At 41.1% G+C, this 20,292-nt stretch overlaps 2 protein-coding genes across 4 annotated transcripts; one reads left to right on the forward strand and one right to left on the reverse strand.

Annotated features, from left to right (window-relative positions):
• Positions 1–990: 990 nt before the first annotated feature.
• On the reverse strand, positions 991–14,627 carry FOXM1 (forkhead box M1). Of its 2 annotated transcripts, none has more exons than XM_072400098.1 (9): positions 14,526–14,627; positions 11,326–11,987; positions 8,503–8,654; positions 8,156–8,356; positions 7,363–7,491; positions 5,833–5,868; positions 5,103–5,151; positions 2,741–2,910; positions 991–2,656 (listed from the first exon to the last, which is right to left on the reverse strand). In XM_072400098.1, exons 2-9 carry the CDS (start codon positions 11,945–11,947, stop codon positions 1,865–1,867), a joined length of 2,151 nt encoding a protein of 716 aa, XP_072256199.1. In that variant the 5' UTR covers positions 11,948–11,987; positions 14,526–14,627; the 3' UTR covers positions 991–1,864. The 2 variants fall into 2 exon arrangements, with proteins under 2 accessions (XP_072256199.1, XP_072256198.1); XM_072400097.1 differs by having other exon boundaries at positions 5,103–5,154.
• A 109-nt stretch (positions 14,628–14,736) lies between these two features.
• On the forward strand, positions 14,737–20,015 carry RHNO1 (RAD9-HUS1-RAD1 interacting nuclear orphan 1). Of its 2 annotated transcripts, none has more exons than XM_072400100.1 (3): positions 14,737–14,798; positions 15,506–15,776; positions 17,077–20,015. In XM_072400100.1, exons 2-3 carry the CDS (start codon positions 15,609–15,611, stop codon positions 17,641–17,643), a joined length of 735 nt encoding a protein of 244 aa, XP_072256201.1. In that variant the 5' UTR covers positions 14,737–14,798; positions 15,506–15,608; the 3' UTR covers positions 17,644–20,015. The 2 variants fall into 2 exon arrangements, with proteins under 2 accessions (XP_072256201.1, XP_072256200.1); XM_072400099.1 differs by having other exon boundaries at positions 14,781–14,828.
• Positions 20,016–20,292: the final 277 nt, after the last annotated feature.

Consider the following 20,292-nt stretch of genomic DNA (forward strand, 5'->3'; position numbering starts at 1 on the left):
GGACGGATGTTACTTGCCATAGCCAAGGATCCCATTGCCCAACTTTGCAGTGCAGTGCTTATCCTAGGAGGGAATATACCTCAGCACACAGTGCCCTTTCATAGGCAGGGCATATACCCCAATAGGTTAGGGCTGTGTATAGTCCCCACAGCACAATGGCCTCCTAAAAGCAGGGTATAATCCCCAAAAGCACTGTAGCCCACCATGGTTATAGTATAGGTCTCAGTGCAGCCTCTCATAGGCAGGGTATATTCCTCACTACACTATATTCCCATGTATGAAAGATATGTATGCATTCCCCTGGACCCTTCTACTAACAATACATTTATTAGAATGTGCAGTTACCCCTTTAATACTTAAGAATCATTTACAAAACAATAAAGTGACAACAGAAGCTACATACGAGGAATATACAGTATGTACACAACATTAAATACTTTGACTTAAATACAGAACAATTCTTAGGTTGCAGTGTATCTGTATAGGAAAAGCAATCTGAGCGGTTACACAAATTAGAGTGAACGTGTTACTAAAGATGTGTGCTTGAGCATGCAGCAGTTCATAAACTGCATGAGAATATGTGTCTAGATTAATGCTGCTGTGTGATGTTAGATGAACCCTGGAAGCATAAAGTAAACCCCATGTACTGAGCACAAACTCTCTAACGATCTGCTTGAAAGTTGGAGGATTACAATAAAGGAGTGAAAGCAGATTCTCCATGACACACTGCTCTGTTCTAGCAGAGGCGGTGTTGATAGAAATTTCTGTATGGTTTCATCTGTTGTCTTGCCACATCTACATTTCCACAACCAATGCTTGCCAATAGCTGTTTTAGCACTGGGCTTATACACTGTAGTTCTATACTAAAGCAATGAAGACCTTTTCACCAATATCGCCACAGAATATTTATTATCAATAATTGATAAACATTATCTCCCTCTATATATGCCATTTCTAAAAAAAAAAAAAAAAAAAAAAAACACATTTCAAAATGTAGATACATTGGGGTGCTTTTTTTTTTTTTTTTTTTTAAAAGAATTAGTACACATCGCATATTTCGCACTCCTATGCTGTTTATTATCCCTCTTCATAAATGACTATCTATGAAACATAAAAATTTTAATGCATACACAGCCTTAGACCTAGAAGTGCTGGCCTAATATTAAGGTTTTGGCTACAGAGAGCTTGGAACAGGACACAGCTACTGATGCCCATTTCAGCATTTTATAATGCAACTCTGAAAGCCCTACTTGCAAAACAGATTGCTTGGTATGCTAAATCACCAACTAATAGAGTGGTGTCCCTAGGAAGGTTTGGCCAGGTGGATTACAATGCAATTTTCAGTACCTGTCAGCTGTTCTGTGGGGCTTGATGCGGAGGTAGCTGTCAGTTCTACTGGGAGGGAGATTTATACATTGTATCTTCCACTTAATCTTTTTTCACACATCAATAAAAGTTTGCCAAAATTTCAGATCATTACCTATGTGTTGCCCATAGCACAGCACTGGTGTACTGGGGTGTAGGTTTGCTTTAAAAGGGTACGTTGAGTTGCCCTCCGATTGACTGCTATTCTCTAGAGACCATAAAGCACCAGCTCCCCAGACAAAAAGATAGATTTAGTTCAGTGTCATGAACATCTACACACTATATGTGTAAAAACCAAAATAAAATAAGTCGAGTAACATCACCATTCCCTGTATAACCAAAACAAGAGGGTGGAAACTAAAGGAGAGAAAAAAAGGAGGTACAACAAGCCATTGGGGTGGTAAAACCAGTCACTTAAAAAAAACGGAAATATCTGCTTTGCACGGCCTTTAAAAGGTCAAAAATTTTTAGGTGATTTTGTGCTGAGGGTTTCTTGTTTTTACCTCAGCTCAGATAAAAGTTGCCCCAAATAAGAGTTGTCACCCCCTGTGCAGTTGTCATCATCCAAGCCACTGAAGCTGATATCCAAAAGAATTTTACTTAGACTCTCGTCCTTTGTGTCCAGCACAAGCCCCTCCAGCAAGGAGCGATTGGCAGAGTTTCCTATGAGCAGCTCTTTGGAACAGCGTTTGTGTTTGCGCAAGCCTTTTGGGGTGTCCAGTGTGTCTGATTGGAGACAAGAAGGGGAAAATGTACCCACAAAGTCTGAGGGAGAATCAAAAATGGGCAGATCCTTAAAAGGGGTCTCACCAAAGTTTAAAGCACCATAGCTGTCCTTAAAAGGGGTTAGAGCAGTGCTGCAAGGGATCCTGACAGGGCTAAAGTCGGGCATAAGGTCTCTATTTAAGGGATATTCAGAATCCCAGGATGGTATGGAACCTGCCCCAAGAGGTTTACTAGGGGTAGAGGAAGCAGGGGGTTTCAGTCTCTCCTTAATGGGGGTTTTAAAGGCACAGTCTTCATCCTGTGTGATATGTGAAGGGCCTTCTTGGGCTTGTGTGTCTTGCAAAAAGGAGAAGTCGGTGTCCAGGCCAGAATCTGATGAACTGCAGTCAGGAAGGACTAGCTCTGGTTCCTGAGACCGTGGGGTGACCAGCTGCTGTTTCCTTCGGGATCCGCTTGCTCGTCTGCACTGGAAAGGAGGTGGGGTCCTGATATCTACTGACTCCAAATCATGTTTACCCTCCATTGGTTGGGACAATGGGGAAGGTTCCTCAATCTCTGGGGGAATCTGAAACAAATGTTGGAGAGGCTGTATCACAAAAATAAAATGTTTCTGCAAGAAACAAAGCTCATTCATTCATACGGTTCTAACCTTGGGCGCGATTTTGACACGTTTGCTTAAGTGAGCTCCATCAGATGGGCCGGGATCAGCGCAGAAAGCCTCCATGGGAGAAAAGAGGACCGGCTGGGTCACAGGAAACTGAACCGGGATGAGATAGGAGTCAACCCGAGGAAGCAGAGGCTTCATTTTTCTCTCTGGAGCTAAAGAGGGAGATAAAAAAAAAAAAAAAAAAAAAACTATTATGAGCTTTACTTTACAGGTTTTAATAACATTGAGTGCCCCAACTTTTCATTATCCATGTGGTTATCCTAACTGCCTTTGCCCCAAAGTAATGTTACTAGATTCCAAAAACACAATTCCCCCCTAGTTTACAGCAGAAGAAGTGTTAATAACAGCCATTACTAACATTTTGTGTACCTTCTGTCAGGCAGAAACTTTCTGGTTTAATTAGCAATTAGAATGTCCAGATATCCTGTTCTACATCTACGAATTACAGAGATAGCATGGTAAGGGCAGCATGGTGGCTTGGTGGTTAGCACTGGTTGGCTTTTGCAGTGCTGGGTCCTAGGTTCAAATCCCGTACAGGGCTCTATCCGCATGGAGTTTGCAGGTTCGCCCTGTGTTTGCGTGGGTTTCCTCCCACATTCCAAAAACATGCAGTTAGGGTAATTAGCTTCCACCCAAAACTGACCTTGGTAGGGAGATTAAATTGTGAGCCCCTTCGAGGGACAGCTAGTGACATGACTATGGACTTTGTAAAGCGCTGCGTAATATGTTGACGCTATATAAATACGGTGTGCTAATAAAATAGCAGTTAGGGAGCCTGTGCTAACCTAAGGTTAGTTTAACTTATGTGCCTATTTGTAAAAAGGAATATGTTCCTAGAAGTAATATTGGTGTGGTACATATTTTGGAGCATAGAGGAAAATTTGACTGTACCTGGAGCATTTAGCACAGAGTGTATTGAATAGTTAGAGACCTGTTTATGGATCTCCAATATGTTCCTAGCACAGGGCAGATGGATATGGTTCTAAAGCATGTATACATAATAAAACTGTCATATACATAGGAATGCAGTTTTAATTTTATTTTAAACTTCTATTTAAAACTACATGTCCATTTAGGATTACCCTGCAGCAGAAAAAAAAGATCTCCTTGTAAGATTAAAAGATAATAACTGTTAGAGGGTGAAACTGAAAATTTCTGTGGTAAGGTTATGGTTAGACTACATTATATAGAATGTAGACATTTTTTTGTCTAGAGATGCATTTAAAGACTGGACATATACCATTTTAGATACAATAAATGCTTACTGAAAATCCTTGATGAAGGGGGTTGCTGGAACAAGAATTTTCAGTACAAATTTGAACTTCTGAGGAAGCAGAAAATGTATCTGAGAAACAAGTCAGGGACAGGTGAGTGATCTATTGATTGTAGAATATCATTATGTATGAAGGTTTTAAGAAGAGATGGGAGTGTCAATGGGTGTACAACATCCAATTGTACCGACAGTACAGCTATGTGGTTTTTAAAATTGATTTTCAATAAATTTATTCTCCAATTATTTTTTTTTTTGTTTGCTGCCCTATCCACCTACCCCGTGATTGTTTCCCCAGCAACAGATCCCTAATGCAAGCTGTTACTTTGAATATTTTGGATTCCACCTCCCTTTTATGTGGCAACGTTCCCAACAAATCCCCTGAGGAAGCCTTATGGCGAAAAGCATCTGAACACGAGACATCATTAATAATTGAATTATTAATGATTTATATGTATAGTCGATTGATCCTTTATCCCATGAAACACTAAATGAAAAAAGACCACTCATCTAATGTATGTACTTGTCACTGATTTTTGTACGAATACTTATAAATAATAACCCACTGCCTAAAAAGAAAACAGCTTTTTCTGTTCTCCGTTTAAGCTTTGTACCCTGTTAGCTTTTGGGATGGCAGCACTTGATATTTCTGGAAGGAGAGATCAGTACTCTTTTTATTCAACGTCAAATGTACTACCTACGTAGATTACTAGATGCTAGCTGTTTTTTTTTTTCTAAATCCCCACATAGAATCTGGAGAAACTACATGACAAGCCACAAAAGTTTTCAATCTGTCTGACAGAAGTAAATTAAGTAAGAGGAACAGTAATAAAATCACCATTTAGGACTTATAAAGCCTGTAGAAGAAACCTAAGCAATCCTTAAAAATGTGCATATTCAATAACTCGAGTTAGGCAATAAAGGATTTCACTTGAATTACAAGCGTTCCTTATTAATCAGTGGCTAATATAGTACAAGACTAGCCCTGAGCAAATATAAAATATGGAGAGTTAATTCACATGAATGGAGAAAAATTAAATGAACGCCCAATAATTCTTGGTAATGAGAACTCACCTTTAGAGGTGACTGTAGTTTGCAAGCTCCTGAGGTCAGGGATTGGCTTCTTCTAGGCAGGAGAAGAGCAATTATGAAAGGTAAATACAGTATTTCATAATTCTCATCCTATGAAAAATTTGCTTATGGAAAACTAGTGGTTTTAAAGCTCTTAAAAATCATATCAGGAAGTCTTTTATATCTAACACAATATTTGATTTAAATTTTTTTGCTAGCTTGAGAAAAGAATATGTATTATACAATATAAGGTAAACAAATTAAAAAAAAAAATTAGAATTTTTGTAAATTTCCACTCTTCAGAGTTCAACAGTAGACACGACAGGGATGCAGGTTGTGCTTGTATTCTTCAATGAGCTCTGGAAGTATTCTTTATTGGGCAGTAGAAGAGTTCTTCTAAAAATCCAATGAACCAAAGGACTCAAGGTTCAGGATGCACAAAAGTCCTAGATTTCAGGGACATCCAAAGGCAGTCCAACAGAGGAAAGGGGGCAAGCAAACAACGCTAAAAGGCCAGAGAGAATACACTAGGACTGCCTGCACATCAAGAAAATTACATCCACAGCTGCAATATCTATGTACCAGAGCAGAATAATGGGAAACATCTAGAAGAGATGTAGGATACCGAAAACTCAAGAGGCATAAAATGAGCATTATTAGGCCCAGACAAGGTAGAAGAGAGCCCAATCCACAACAGGGGAATATGGTATCCAAGTTGCACACAGGTACTTACAGGTTCGTTGCACACAGATGACGTAGAAGTAGAGGCCTGTGGGAGGACAGTACACCCATTGAATCATTGGAAAAACAATATTCAGAAATGTTAACAAAACCATTGCAAAGTTCTAATATGAAAGATTTCCTCTTACTTCCTGTGCTGCAGAAGTTTTACCAGACAGGAAGTGAGCAGAGCAAACAGCACTACAGACAAATAAAAATGCTTTTAAAACCCCATTTCATTTTAATTTAGGAGATTTTAATTCACTTTTAGACTAGTGAAATCATACACTGCCCTGAATCATGATGTGAAAAGGAATATATCTAACAGGGCCCCAGACAGCAGGAATTCTAATCCTTTTCCCACTATATGCAAAACTGAATGTGTTTGGCTGAACATCAATGTTTAAACATTTAGTCTAATTTCAGATATATCACATTTGTAAATTACCTCTTTTATGCCTATTTATGATAGGCATGGTGAGATGTCTTTTTGACACATTAGACTGTTCCCTTTTATAGTGGTTGCATGGTCAAGTATCACCAATTATTATCACAATAGGGTTCGAGTAAGTTTAGCTGCTCTCTATATTTTCAGAACATCTTTTTCGGTAAAAGTAGCAATATGTTTTTTTTTTTTTTTTTTTTTAAGCATAAGTGTAGTTTCCTCCCCTTATAACCATATATCCCAGCAGATGTTTTTGACATGTTTGAATGATTGTTTATTTTTATCGAATTTGCATTGCACCCATGATTACTTCTAGGGCAATAAACCTTCACAGATTTGTTTATTTTACCCCCAACCCTTGCCTTTAAAATATTCTAGACTACACTTTCTATCCTCCTTTGCAGTTAGCAAATAGGTCCTTCATTATTTGTGACCACTAGCAGTGGAAAAATCTATCTTCTGCAGTTGTGGTCATATGTAAGCCTTTTAAATTTTTAAATTCTATTGCTTCCTGTGCTATTTCACCTGCAACTGCCATTACCCTGCCTGTTGTTTGCACTTTCATTATGATCATCAGCAGGGCAATTAGAAGCTCTTTCAGCTGCTTCGCCACTATTCTGTATGTAGTTGAGCTGGAATTGAAAACTATCACAGTGCTCCTTTCCCCCCTACTCACAACCCTACATCCCTACAAAACACAGTTGGGAAATGGTGCAGAAGCACAGGAGATAAATTTAAGTTGAGACTTTGTCTCCTGTGCTGTTGTGCATTAGACTGGTAAAATCACTACTGCCGGTTGCTGATGTACAGGAAAGTGGGAAAATGAGAAGAAAACTGCTACCAGCTAATTCAATTACATGTAGGCATCTCAGAACTGTGTAAGTGTGTGTAAAATGTAAATGCAATTGAAAGTTTCACAATCAGTTATTGTGAGTACATTTAGGCCGACTCTCGGAAAACTATACTTGTTCAACAAGTAAGGATTCTGTACAACAGTCACGGGCAGTGGAACAAGAATATAAAGTTCTTTACAGGGCATTTTTTGATTGCCTACAGTGTCACAGCTTTCTTTCATTTCAAGCTTTTTAGTGAACTCACCTTAAAGACTTGGTCAAGGGTCAGGCAGCGATTGGCCTGGGGGTGGATGGTCCAGTAAGAGATTTTATTGTTTGAAGGGTTCTCACGTACAAACATGTCATGTAAGGAGAGGTTGTGGCGGATGGAATTCTGTGGGACATGAAATATTTATTAAGGGTTATCAGTTATAGACAACTTGACACAGAGCACCTAGCCGTTTGCAAAAGAAAAGATACTGGAGATGTGACAACCTATGTCCTAGAGAGTTATAAGTAACTATTAGGTTGCGTAAATCTACACAAAACAGACAGGTCTAGAGTGGATTATTATTTTGGAAAATTTGTTTGGCAAAGATGGCTAATAATACTCTCTCTTTCTTAAAAACAAATAGGTGAGACTACCTGAAGCTAAAGTTTGGTCTCTTGCCACCATCTGCTCTCCATTGGCTGTCCTTGAAGAGCATTACATCTAGGCAGCATTATAGGAGGTCGGCCAAAGAAAACTATTTATGTATAACCAGGTGTAGCTTAATACAGAGAAAAACAAATGAGCAGTATGTTTCATGAAGAGAAGACACAGCTTAAAAAGAATGGATAATAGAATATGGATTGATGAAAAGTACAGAAAAGTTTTCCCAAAATGGACACCATAGAGCAGACTTTCAACTGAGAGTCAGATCAAGTGTTTCTGTAGAAAAGGGAAGTTTCCAAAAACATTTACAGAAAAAAAAAAAGAAAAGAAAAAGACGAATGATAATGAATAAAAATGTTTTGTTTGTTAGAGAGTCTATTAGAAGATTCGGCAAATTGTTCACCTTCCAGCCAGGCTTGGCCACGTATTTGAAATATGGGAAGTGATCCTCGATCCAGGTGTAGATGTCTTTCAGTGTCATGCGCTTGCTTGGTGTGCTGTTAATAGCAAACTGGATGAGTGCCATGTAGGAGTATGGTGGGCGCTCAGAGATGGAGGCATGCCATGGCTGAGTGGATGAGGGCTCTGCGATTTCTTCTTCACTCTGGCAGGATGAGAAGCAAATGGTGAAAAACATTATTTGAATAAACATGTGAAATGTGTTCTTATTGCCACCAGATTCCTCCAATCTCAAACTTTATTTTTTAATTATTTTAATGAATCAAAAATCTTTCACTTTAAAGTGTTCACCTTGACACAATCTGCCATGGGAGTGAGATTTTCCTTCTCCTCAGGTTCTGGAGCGATCCCAGTGCAAGGTCCCAGTCCATCAGAAGTCATTTTTCCCAACCATTGTATGTTTGTCAGGCTGATGTTCAGTTCCTCAGAGTCAACCTGCACCACTAGAGAAGGATATAGGGGAAAAAAGAAAAAAAATTGGGGGAGGGTGTGGGTGGTTAACATTCTACAAAACAGGACCTGTCATCCAAAGTACCTTAAACCCAGGAATAAAACAAAAACATAATATCTACCATCATACAAGTCATTAGATTAGGTAGGAGCATTCATTGTTTTTTAGGCTTTTTACCCCTTTTATACCCCCTGCTGGAGATTCTCTTCCTGCCCTAGATTACAAGGCTCAATCACTGCACTGTATTTATGGAGATGCAACATTTTCACTCTGAGACAGGACTAAATAACACCTCCCTTTCTTCTCCATAAAAGCAATGGGAGGTGTTTCGTAGTCTGCTTCAGATCCCAAACAGTGTTATCAGCCTTGATTTATCACTGCAGAGTATATATCCAGAAAAGTTCAGAGTTAGGAAATACATACACTGTAAAGTGAACCTTTATTTTTCTCATGCAACTGCATCCCCTTCGCTGCTCCAATCTAATGGAATGTAAAGTGAAACCACACAGAACTGAATTGTGACAATGACTGCAGTGTCACTGGACTGAAAGGACTTTGAAAGCCTTTGCTTTGTAGTCTTGGATTACACCAGTTTATCCAAGCCCATACAGAAAAACTGACAGGTTTGTTTACATAGTCACACCTAAAATACATACGCTGACCAGGATCCTGCAATACAGATAACTGTAGAGATCCAGTGTGTGTAACCACTTGAAAAATCAATTAGGTAGGTTTTGGGATTTTTAAAGTCTTTAAGTCGTTAAAGCATATATATAGCTAAAATAGGAATTTAAAAAAAAAAAACCTTTTTTTGGGGGGAATGTATTAATGGATGCAGAAATGTTTAATCTATGCCAGTGTCCATACCTCCAGGGTAAATGTAGGCTAACCCAAGATAACTCCTGATAATCACAAAATATCCTGTAAACTGCACCAAGCCACAATGATAGGCACAAATGAAAACTGCCAGAAATAAAAAAAAGACACCTGAAGAACCAAACACTCAAAGCTGGCATTAGATGAAGCCACAACAGCCACCTGGTATAAGCTTAGAAAATATGTGAACAGAAGAAAAGGTGGCAGCCCTAAAAATATAGAAGGAGACGCTTCATATCTAAAACCACAACAGGCACCAACAATTCTAGCAGAATATGCCCCAATGGAAAAGCATGCAGCTCTATCCTTGGGACCATAAGCCTGAACAATGGTTTGCATGATGTGGAGATGGAGGAGAAGCTAGAGCACCGTTTTGGGGGACCATCTTGCAGAACAAATAGAGCAATCAGTTTTTTAAGACAACAGTTAATCAGCAGCAGCACAAAAAATGGAGGAAGATTGGCTTTTGGTTAACTGTAGCCAGACAAGGGGGAATTGGCATCCTGTTGGGGGTAATAGAACTACTTTCATCTAACATTCCCCGGTTAAGGCACAAGTTCTGGGACAATTCTGAATGTAGGGAGACCTTGTTTCTGGAAATGGAATGTTGAGCAGTGTTCTCCCCAGGCCCCTATAGCCAGGTGCACCACCCGGCACTTTTTTAGCAACAGCCGGTCTGTTTTTGGGAGGTTACTGATGAGTTGGGTCACAATATAGGGGCTGCCACCCACCTACAATTTCTTTCCCACCCATCTTAAAAAAAGTCTGGGTTGAGCACTTGCTGAGGAAGTCTATCTGCCAATGGTGCACATCTGGGAAGCAGGTGGTTAACAGGGCTGCATTGTAACTCTCTGCCCCCACAGCTTTCAATCTACCTATTTTGCTGCAACTAGCTTTTTGATCTTCCCTGGCGAATGACATGGGCCACTGCATTGTCTGACTTTTCAGAATTGTTGTCCAGTGCTGAAAGGACAGCCAAATCATACAAAATTCCAATATATCAATTGTGAGACAGCATTACCAAGATTAGGTCCCCCGAAACTCCTAACTGGCCCAATACACTTTTATCCATCATCTAAAGATGAAAAGACCTCCAACTCTACAGATGGATTCCTGAATCATCAAGCCAAGGAGAGATTAGGTTTCAAGTGAAATAATATGTCCAGGGACAAGGATGACTTGTACCGCTGTCAAACAGCCTGAAACAATATTGGGCAAATGGGACTGCTTTGAGGGAAGCTGACAATAGACCTAAGAAGTGGAGTTAGAGAATTCATTACTGGATACTTTGCATCCAAGAGTAAAGAATCTTAGGTTCTTGTAGAGGCTGTACCCAATAGCGTATACAGATATTCCAGCCAATTCCCAGACTGCCTATTACTCCGAAAGACACAACACGAATCTCTACAAAGCAAGGACATTCTCCCTCACCTTCTGTTATGATAATAATCAAATTGAAAGTACAAATCTATAAATAAGGCTTTAAAATGAAATGGTGAAAGATTAAAAACCCAAAGCTTTTTTGTATTATTATTACTGCTGTCCCATTAGGAGGAGTGAAAGAGTCACCCTTACGTTTTGCCACAGCTTTCAGGTCACAAAATGAAGGGATATAATCCAATGGGGAAATTGGTTGTAAAGACAACTGTCTAATGGGAGGGGATGTCCTTTTTTGTGTGTGAAGGGGAACTTCCCCAATAAGAAACAAAGCCTGGCAGGGGTTTGAACCATTACCTAGTCTACCCAAAATAAAAAAAGGTTTAAATATAAGAATATTTCATGCATACCTTTTTTTCCTTCTTCTGCAATCGGCTGACTGGAGGCTGGAGCCTCAATCTGTAAAGTGGCCACCTCTTCAGCCTTACATTGGAAGCCCAATTTCTCAGCCTGGGTGTGAAAAGAAGGACTCCCCCTTATAAGGATGAATTTATTAGGTCCGCCCATTTCCCGGCCGCGGGCAGTTAATGCCTGAATGATACTTTCCATGTCCAAATTGGGGGGTAAAACCACAAGCTGAGTATCTGGAATGGTAGGATGACCCATGACCTTTATCTCAGAGGTCAAAGTTTCAGTGCTGGTGCAAGGTGACTGATTTGTACAGGATGCTGAGACGCCCAGGGTAGAACTCTGATCTGGGTCCGGACTTAAGATTATTTCAGAGAATTTGTCTTGCTCTGGGATAGAGGATACCACCATCTGATCCCCCACACTTGCAGGTACCCCCGTCTTCTGAACAAGGTTCTGTGTGGGATTTACATCTGCTTTTGGAAGAGAGTTCTCTCGGAGTTGTTCTCCAGCTCCAGTCAAGGAGGTCGGTCTTGGATTAGGAGTGCTGGATCCGCCATCTTTTTTTGGAAGGGTTAACTTACGCCTCTTCAAAATTAGTGGCCTTCGGGGGCTTGATCTCATGGTGTGACGAAAAATGTGGAGGCCATCGGAAAAACAGGTTCTAAAAAAAAAAAAAAAAGAAAAAGAAAAAGAAAAAGAAATGAGACGATAGATTTAATAGACCTTACATGTAAAGTGACCCGTCTGTAACTTTAACGGTATGAATGTTTTGAAATATTTACATTGAAATGTGTAATGACATACTATTGTAGGGACAACAGAGACTCAGCTCCTCTAAGGTAGGGTTAATAACATGACTATGGACTGCTGGATAACTGTACAAGAACAAGATAATATAATATGGACACACCAGTGTTCTTTCCAGCCCCTTATGTCCAGGCACATTTCAGTAACCACCCGGCTGTTTTTTGTTGGTTAATGAACAGTTGGGTCACAATACAGGAGCTGCCACCTGCCTACAATTTCTTCCCACCCAGCTTAAAGCGTACCTAAACTTAAAATTTTCACTTTACATAAAAGGGTAGACAAGACTTTTATGTAAGGTAAAAATTCTGTTTGTTTGTGTTTTTTTAAGTGCAACACACTTAAAAAAAAAAAATAAAAAAAAAAAAATGGCGCAGCACCATCCCCTTAATTCTGGATCAATGAACGGAAGCGAAGAGCCTCCCAGAATACCTACGTCACGCTTCACAGGATGCTCTTGGCTGCTCCTTCTGAGCATCTGAGATCTTTTGCCAAAAGAGAAGGAAATTGCAGAGCTCACGCATGCACAGTGAGATCGGCAAGTTTTTCCCCAATCTACGTCACCCAATCTTGCACTTGCGTCGGGTGACATAGGAAAAAGAACCTGGAAAAAGGAGAAGAAGATGGCATCTAGCGCGCCGGTCCGAAGACGGATACCAGGACAACGCGGGACCTGATGGAAATCTCCAGACGGTTTGAGTGCTCTGCGGGATCAAAGGTAAAAGTATTTTTTTTTTTGTTTTGGTCGTTTTTGGGTTTACTGTTTTGTCTGGGTTGAGCACTGCACACACCTAATGACCAGTTTATTGGCTTCTCAATACAAATATCAGAATCAGCCAATCACACGGCAGCATTTAGGAAGATGATCTGCTGAAGTTCAAGCTGAGCATCAGACTGGGGAAGCTGAATGAATCTAAACGTGGCATGGTTTCGGTGCCAGGTGGGCTGCTTTTTTTTTTTTTCAGAAACTGCTGGGGTTTTCAGACATCCATCTCTAGCATTAGAAAACAAGGAAAATATTCAGTTTTTTGGGAAAAAAACATCTTGTGGATGCCAGAGGATAATGGACAGCCTGGTTCGAGAAGAGCAACCTTAAATAGCCACTTATTAAAAAAAAATAATCTATAAATGTTTTAGAGCAGTGTACAGAACTGCATAATATGTTGGAGCTATATTAATCCTGTTTAATATTAATATTGTACAACCTGTCAAACCTAGAATCCAATGAGCTTCATCAGCAGGAGATCCCTGTGGGTGTCAGCTAAGAACAGCCACCCCAGGCTATGATGTTCTCAATAAATCTGGACAAGAGAAGATTGCCTGTTCTGACAAGTTCCAATTTCTGCTGCAACATTTGGAAGCAGGGGTCAGAATTTGGGGTCACAAAGCTCAAACAGGTTTGTAAAATATGACGAGATCTCTGGACTTAAACATCCGCCCCAGTCACCAGATCCAAAGGGGAACCTTTGGAATGTGGTGGAGCAGCAGAATCACGTCACGGATCTGCAGCAAGTGAGTGATGGTATTATGTATATGGAGCAAAATATCCAGCACCCTGTTCAATCTATTAAGAATTACTGCAGTTCTGAAAAGAGGTCCAACCCGGTCCTAGCAATGTACCTAATATCAGAGCCACAGGGTCCTCCAGCCCACACTTCATTGGTGCCTTTTGTTATGGTGCCCTCACCTTTAAGAGAACCTGTCACTTATTGATTGGGAATGAAGAGCCTTGTACATGACGTGTTGTGTACAAGTCCCAGCGTGTCTCTGTGGGAATAATAGAAGATGGATTCACTTTACCCTCCTTGATCTCTCCATGGGGGTGGGTTGGGTATGAGATTACTGCCAGGGTGTGCAGATGGTGCATAATAATAATAATAATATTTATTATTATTATTATTATTATTAATAAATAGGAATTATATAGCACCAACATATTACACAGCACTGTACATTAAATAGGGGTTGCAAAGGACAGAGATACAGACAGACACAGGAGAGGACCCTGCCCCAAAGAGCTTATAATCTAGGAGAGGGGCATATTCCCACCATGGGCCCTTCTTCCACTGGGCAGATATTATTCCATGGCTGTGTGGCCCTCAAGTAATGATATGTGGGGCCCCTCAGTCCTGAAGCCTGGTCTGTGGGGCCTGACAATCCTAGGAAAGGGCCAGAAGGACAATTGCAGCACCAAAAGGACAAATAGAATTTAATTTGATATTTTTGTAAGGTTAGGGGGTCCTGAGTGACATTCGCCCCTCCCACTCTATTAGGAGCAATGGAGGTACGTCAATGCCGCGCACTACCCCTTCACACAATGCCGAAATTAACCCGTGGCTCCCCCACTTCCTATAACACCCCGTTACACTCATACAGAAACCCGGCTCCCCCTTACCGGAGTCTCCCTCAAGCTCAGCGCCGTCCTCCCCCGGTTTACTCTGCTCGTCCCTGTTTGAATTTTCGCGCTTTGCGGCACGTAACGTCAAGTGACAAAATCAGCCAATAGCCAGCCTTCTGCGTCTGGCGTCTCTCTTGTCCTGGCCAATGACTATTGAATCCGGCGCGTCCTTCCATCCGAGACCAATCAGCGCTTGGGCGTTTGGGGAAGAAGCAGCTGGGGCCAATAGGAGGACGGATCGGGGACGTCACGTGGAATTCGGAATAGTAGGTAGGGAGTGAAAGCAGCCGGGAGGTTTGGGTGAGAATGCTAAACAGGGGCTGGGGTTGGTATTGTGGGTACTGAATGCTTTGTTACCGAGCTGGGCTGTTGTCACTTTTATTCTGCTGCTGACCCACATTTTATAGTGAGGTAGCTGAGACAGGAGTGCTATATTCTACTGTAACCAAGAAACATCACCCATAGTAACGGGGCATTGCCTATAGCAACGAGCAGGGATCACCTAAAGCAACCAGGAAGTCTCCCCTGTTACAGACATGCTGTTTCTGGACAATTACTTCCCTTTTGTTATGCATGAGTGACCCCAGCAGCTTAAAATATACCAATATCCTGAGTCTGCCCCTTAAATCAGATTATTACCATCTGAATGGCTTTATTGAGCTGTACACATGGCTGCATTTGATCCATGTTGCTTTTCTTTGCATGCTAAGCAGATCCAATGTATTTACTTGTAATTGAAGAGCAGCAAAAGGCATTTGAAAATAATTTCCCTCTTTGTTGCAGAGGTGTCCCCATTAGCAGATTTCCTCTCATGTCCTGGTGACAACATAAGTTTTAGATTCTTCTGTCCTTCTCTTTCCTTAATAGAGAAGATGAACCTCCCCAATAGATAAAACTTTGCAGAGCTTCTTCTTGCTCTATCCAGAGATGTTTTGTTATAGATGGGCTGTAATATTTTTTCCTCTTGTATTTCTCAGATTTGTGGTCAGCCATAGGATAAAGGATCTTTGCTCCTGTGCATGGCCCATCTATTGCACCTGTTCACCATGCGGTTCCCACCTGGCCAGGATCTGTGTGCTCATGCCTGCCAAGAAGCGGACTGCTTGTAACCCGCGGAAGGGACGGCTCATCTTCTTGGAGAGCCCAGAGCCAGGTTCCTTTCATGAATATGGCACCGCCCCACCCAAGGCAGAAAACCCCATATGTGTACCCACCAAACCCTTGGATGACAACGCGTCCACGTCTTGGGTAAATCTTCTTCTGCTCATACAGAATAAAATAGAAAGGAGTAGCAGACAATTGCAGTTTATATCACTGTTTTATTTCTGTCTGATTTCACTGCAGAATGTATTCTGTCCCTGTGCCTCTCTTTACAAAAAATGGGAGTTATGAACTTCACAGGGATTGGAGGGCATAGCCAGCAGTGAGGATATTGGGCCTGATTTATTAAAGCTCCCCAAGGCTGGAGAGGATACACTTTCATCAGTAAGCTGAGTGATCCACCAAACCTGGAATGGATTTGGTAAAGGTAATTTGCTATTTGTTAGCAATTGTTTTGAATCCTGGACCAGATCCATTTCAGGTTTGCTGGATCACCCAGTTTCACTAATGAAAGTGTATCCTCTGCAGCCTTTGAGAGCTTTATTAAATCAGGTCCATTGTGGGAAGTTGTAACCCTTCTGCTCTTTACTAAATATTTTTATGTCTATGTCCCTATAGAGAGATTTCTCATCACTTCCTCCTCTGACAGGAAGTAAAGGAAAATCCCCCCAATAGGGACAAAAAAAAAAACCTAACAGTAGCTCCAACACTTTCACATGGAATGAAAATATCTGGAGTTGGACATAAGATGTTAAAGTGCAGTGTTCTCCCCAGGCCCAGCACCTGGCATTTTTCAGTGACAACCCAGCTGTTTTTGGGTGGTTACTGAAGAGTTGGGTCACAATACAGGGGCTGCCACCAACCTACAATTTCTTACCACCCAGCTTAAAAATATTTCTGGGTTGAACACTGTAGGGTATCCTAACCCAAGAGCAAAAATGGGATTCATTGCAATGTACCAATCACTAGATATGGTTGCATTAGTTTTCATTGTTTGGATTCTTTTCCTTTATTTGTACTTGGTGATCCTGCCAGTAACATACTTCCTGTCCTGGAGTGACTTTCACTGTCTATAGATGAGCCACAGGTAGGATGAGTGCTACAACTACAGAACACTTCCCTATAGTATATTACCTTTTTATTTGAGGATAGATGTATGGTGTGTCTGGTTTTTATTATAACCTGCTGTGTGTCTTGCATACCATTGTCACAAAGGGCGACTAATAGAACAGGAAGTGAGAGTAAATTATCCAATGGGGACTCCTGTTTCTCACTTTGGAGAGAGTTCCTCTTATTTCCTGTTGTTGCTTCAGGAATGGAAGTTGGAGTCACAGGTGGCAGGAAAGCTCACAGGTTTACCTATTTCTTTATACGACTCGGTTCTTCTTAGTAGTTTTGTCTGTGAGGTGACTTCCTGGGACTGACTGTATCCGTTTTCCACCCACAGGTGTCGCCACAGTTTGATCAAACCATTGAGCTGCATTTCCCAGCACGACGTCGCCTCCGCCACCCATCCTCCAATAGCACCTTACAGAGCCGCCCTGGGGACACAAGTCGGAGTTTGGTCAGAGCAGCAAAGAGAAAGCAGAGTGTCTGTAAATTTCCTTCATTATCATTTACAACTCAGAACACTACTAGCATAATACAGACTCAGTCATTCTGTGCCAGGAGGCCCAAACCAAGGCTGGTTTTGCAGACCCCGGTAACGGAATCTCCTCCCCAGCGCTCTTCTGATAACATGGTGAGCCCTCCGGATATAAAGACTCCAGATGTAAGTCCGACACGGAACGTATTGCTGGCACCTGCCACGGCTGACCCGCTAACCCCGGTCTCCAGAAGAGAGATGGGACAGAGCGCAACTGACACTCCTAATGGGCCAGAGCAGGTGCTGGCAGAGGATACCCCTGAGCATGAGTATGGGGTCCGTGTAACGTGGAGGAGACGGAAGGGACTCATGAAATACTTGAAATCCCGGGGCAGGCTACAAAGTAGTCAGATCCAGGTGAAGCTTTGAGATTCAGACTTCTGTGTGGTGTGAGAAGACAACACCAATTATAAACTTTCATGTCCTGGCTATGAAATGAAAAAATTATGTTAGGAGAACCTTATATTAAATTTCTGCTGTACTTCATTTCCATCCTGATAAACCTGGCTGTCTTTTTCCAAAGTGAAGGTTTCTTTATAACTCTTTTTAGGGCAAAGAAACGGCCGTGTTCTTGCCAGCACCTTTTGGCTGGCGCACCACCCAGCACTTTTCAGTAACCAATTTCAACTTGCAATTTCTTCCCACCCAGCTTAAAAAAATTTCTGGGTTGAACACTGAACGTGATCTTCTAGAGCAGTGGTCGCCAACCTTTTTGGACCTACAGGCTGTGAACCCTGCATGCACGGGGAGCTGTGTGTCACTTAAAGGGGAAGAAACATTTCCCAAAATGACATCATGATGCCAGAACCTGCCTACTCTCCCATCGCAGTCTGGAGACACAACTGGCCCACTGCCCCAAGACTCCAATCCGTACAGGAGGCATAGTCTGTGGCTCTAGCCGGTGCGCCCTTCCAGCGGAGTCTTTCTCCTGACGCCGCTGGGGGGCGCACCGGCCAGAGCAGCGGATCATTACATTTTTTCACCAGTTGGCAACCGCTGTTCTAGAAGCCCTTTTTCCCAAAAACAAGAAAAGTAACTGTTTCTTTTGAACATCCTGCAAAATCTTTTTGTGGGTATTTAAAACATGGCTGAACAAAAAAAGAGACTTTGCATGGCCTGTACATTTCTAATGGGATTTCTGGTTTCCAGAATGAAGATAAACAAAAATCCTTGGCCAGAGACAACTTTAATAGTCAGGTGTAAATAGGCAATCCTATGTTCTTCTATTCAGTCTTTAGAAAAAGAAATTGTACCCTCTTTCGGTTCTAAGCTTATACGTTTCAGGGTAAAAAAAATCTGGTCCTTAGCAGGTTCTAAAAATAAATAAATCTAACACAGCAGATTTCACTGTGTCTGTATTTAACAAAAATGAAGCCAAAATGAAAAGCCAAGTGTGAAAAACAAAGTACACCCTATGATTTGGTAGCTTGTAAAACCACATTTAGCAATAATAACTTGAAGCAATAATTTTCTGTATGACTATCAGTCTCTTACATCATTCTGCAGGAATTTTGCCCAACTCGTCTTCACAAAAAGTTCATTGAGATTTTGTTTATTACATTTTTTTTACATTCACAGCTCTGTTAAGTTTCAACTACAGCATTTCGATTGGGTTGAGGTCTAGACTGCAGCATTACAACATCTTGATTCTTTTCTTTATCTGGCACACTGTTGTAGATTTGCTGGTGTGATTGGGATCATTGTCCTTTTTGCATGAGACAGTTTTGGCTAAGGTTTAGCTGTCTCACAAATGGCTCTGCATTTGACTCTAGAATACTTTGGTATACAGGAGTTGTTTGTGCTGATGTAGTATGTTTGCTGCTTTGCATTATGGCCAAACCTCTCATTTGTTCTCATCTGCCAAAAGGACATTGTTACAGAAGTCTTTTCGTTGTAACTTTTTAGATGCAGCTTTGCAAACCTAAGCTGTGAAGCCATGTTAGAGAGAAGAGGAATTTTCCTGGCAACCCTTCCAAACAAGTCATACATGTTCTCTCTTTTTCCAACTGTCCTGTCTTGAACTAACAATTACCATGCTAACCGAGGTCGTTATAGTCTGAGATGCAGCTCTTCTGGATTTTGCATTTTTTTCAAGCAATACACAGTCTGACTTTGAGGTAAAGTTGCTGGCATGTCCACTTCTAAGGAGATAGACAACTGTCTTGGATGTTTTCCACTTGTGAGTAATCTTTCTCATTGTAGAGTGATGGACTTCATATTGTTGGGAAATGGCCTTATAATTCTTCCCAGATTGATGGGCAGCAACAATTACTACTCTAAGATCAATGCTAAAGTCTTTCTACTTTAGTTAACACACACACCTGAGTACTCCAGACCAGCAAACTGAATAAACGTTTATAGAAGTGGTCACACTGGCTGATGATTTATAATTCAATGCATTTATTAGGCAGCATCTGGCTGCTACTTTTCCTCTTAGTTCATATGAACATGGTTCTGAGCAATGGGGTATTCTAGAAGCTGCATATCCAGATGGCACCATCTCTAAACAAACTTCAGAATTTTTAAAGTCCCCCACCCAAAGTTATCTACTTTATGCCCTCCCCAAAGTGCATAAAAATGTACGGGATCACCCTGGTAGACCTATTGTGTCTGGGATAGGAAATTCAACTTGCAATGCTAGCAAATTAATTGATTTTTACCTGTGTACTCATGTGTTTGGATTACCCACTTTCTTAAAGGATACCCCGGAATTATTTAAATGAATTGATGATTTAATGATACTACCTGATTTATTTCTTGTGACAGTGGATATTGAAGCGTTATATTCCAGCATCCCAAATGACATAGGTATTTTTACATTGGAAAAATTCCTAAAAGAAATAGATCACTTTGGCCATACTCCAATTTTATTTTGAGACTATTAAAATTTATTCTAACAAGGAATATCTTTCTTTTTGATGATTGCCTGTATTTACAGGTTTGAGGTGTGGCTATGGGCACTTGTTAACAGTGCCCCTAGTTATGTGACCCTCTATTTGAGAGGGTGGGAGAGGGATC

This window comes from Pyxicephalus adspersus, chromosome 2 (genome assembly GCF_032062135.1).
Source record: "Pyxicephalus adspersus chromosome 2, UCB_Pads_2.0, whole genome shotgun sequence".
Lineage (NCBI taxonomy): Eukaryota > Metazoa > Chordata > Amphibia > Anura > Pyxicephalidae > Pyxicephalus > Pyxicephalus adspersus.

Excerpts from the sequence above, each read along its gene's own strand:
- RHNO1 (XM_072400100.1), top strand. The coding sequence starts at position 15,609 with ATGCCTGCCAAGAAGCGGACTGCTTGTAACCCGCGGAAGGGACGGCTC. Across the intron at positions 15,777-17,076 it reads ACAACGCGTCCACGTCTTGG|GTGTCGCCACAGTTTGATCA; the intron begins GTAAATCTTCTT and ends TTCCACCCACAG.
- FOXM1 (XM_072400097.1), bottom strand. The coding sequence starts at position 11,947 with ATGAGATCAAGCCCCCGAAGGCCACTAATTTTGAAGAGGCGTAAGTTA. Across the intron at positions 5,869-7,362 it reads CCCTTGACCAAGTCTTTAAG|GCCTCTACTTCTACGTCATC; the intron begins GTGAGTTCACTA and ends GTCCTCCCACAG. Across the intron at positions 2,657-2,740 it reads GTGTCAAAATCGCGCCCAAG|ATTCCCCCAGAGATTGAGGA; the intron begins GTTAGAACCGTA and ends CATTTGTTTCAG.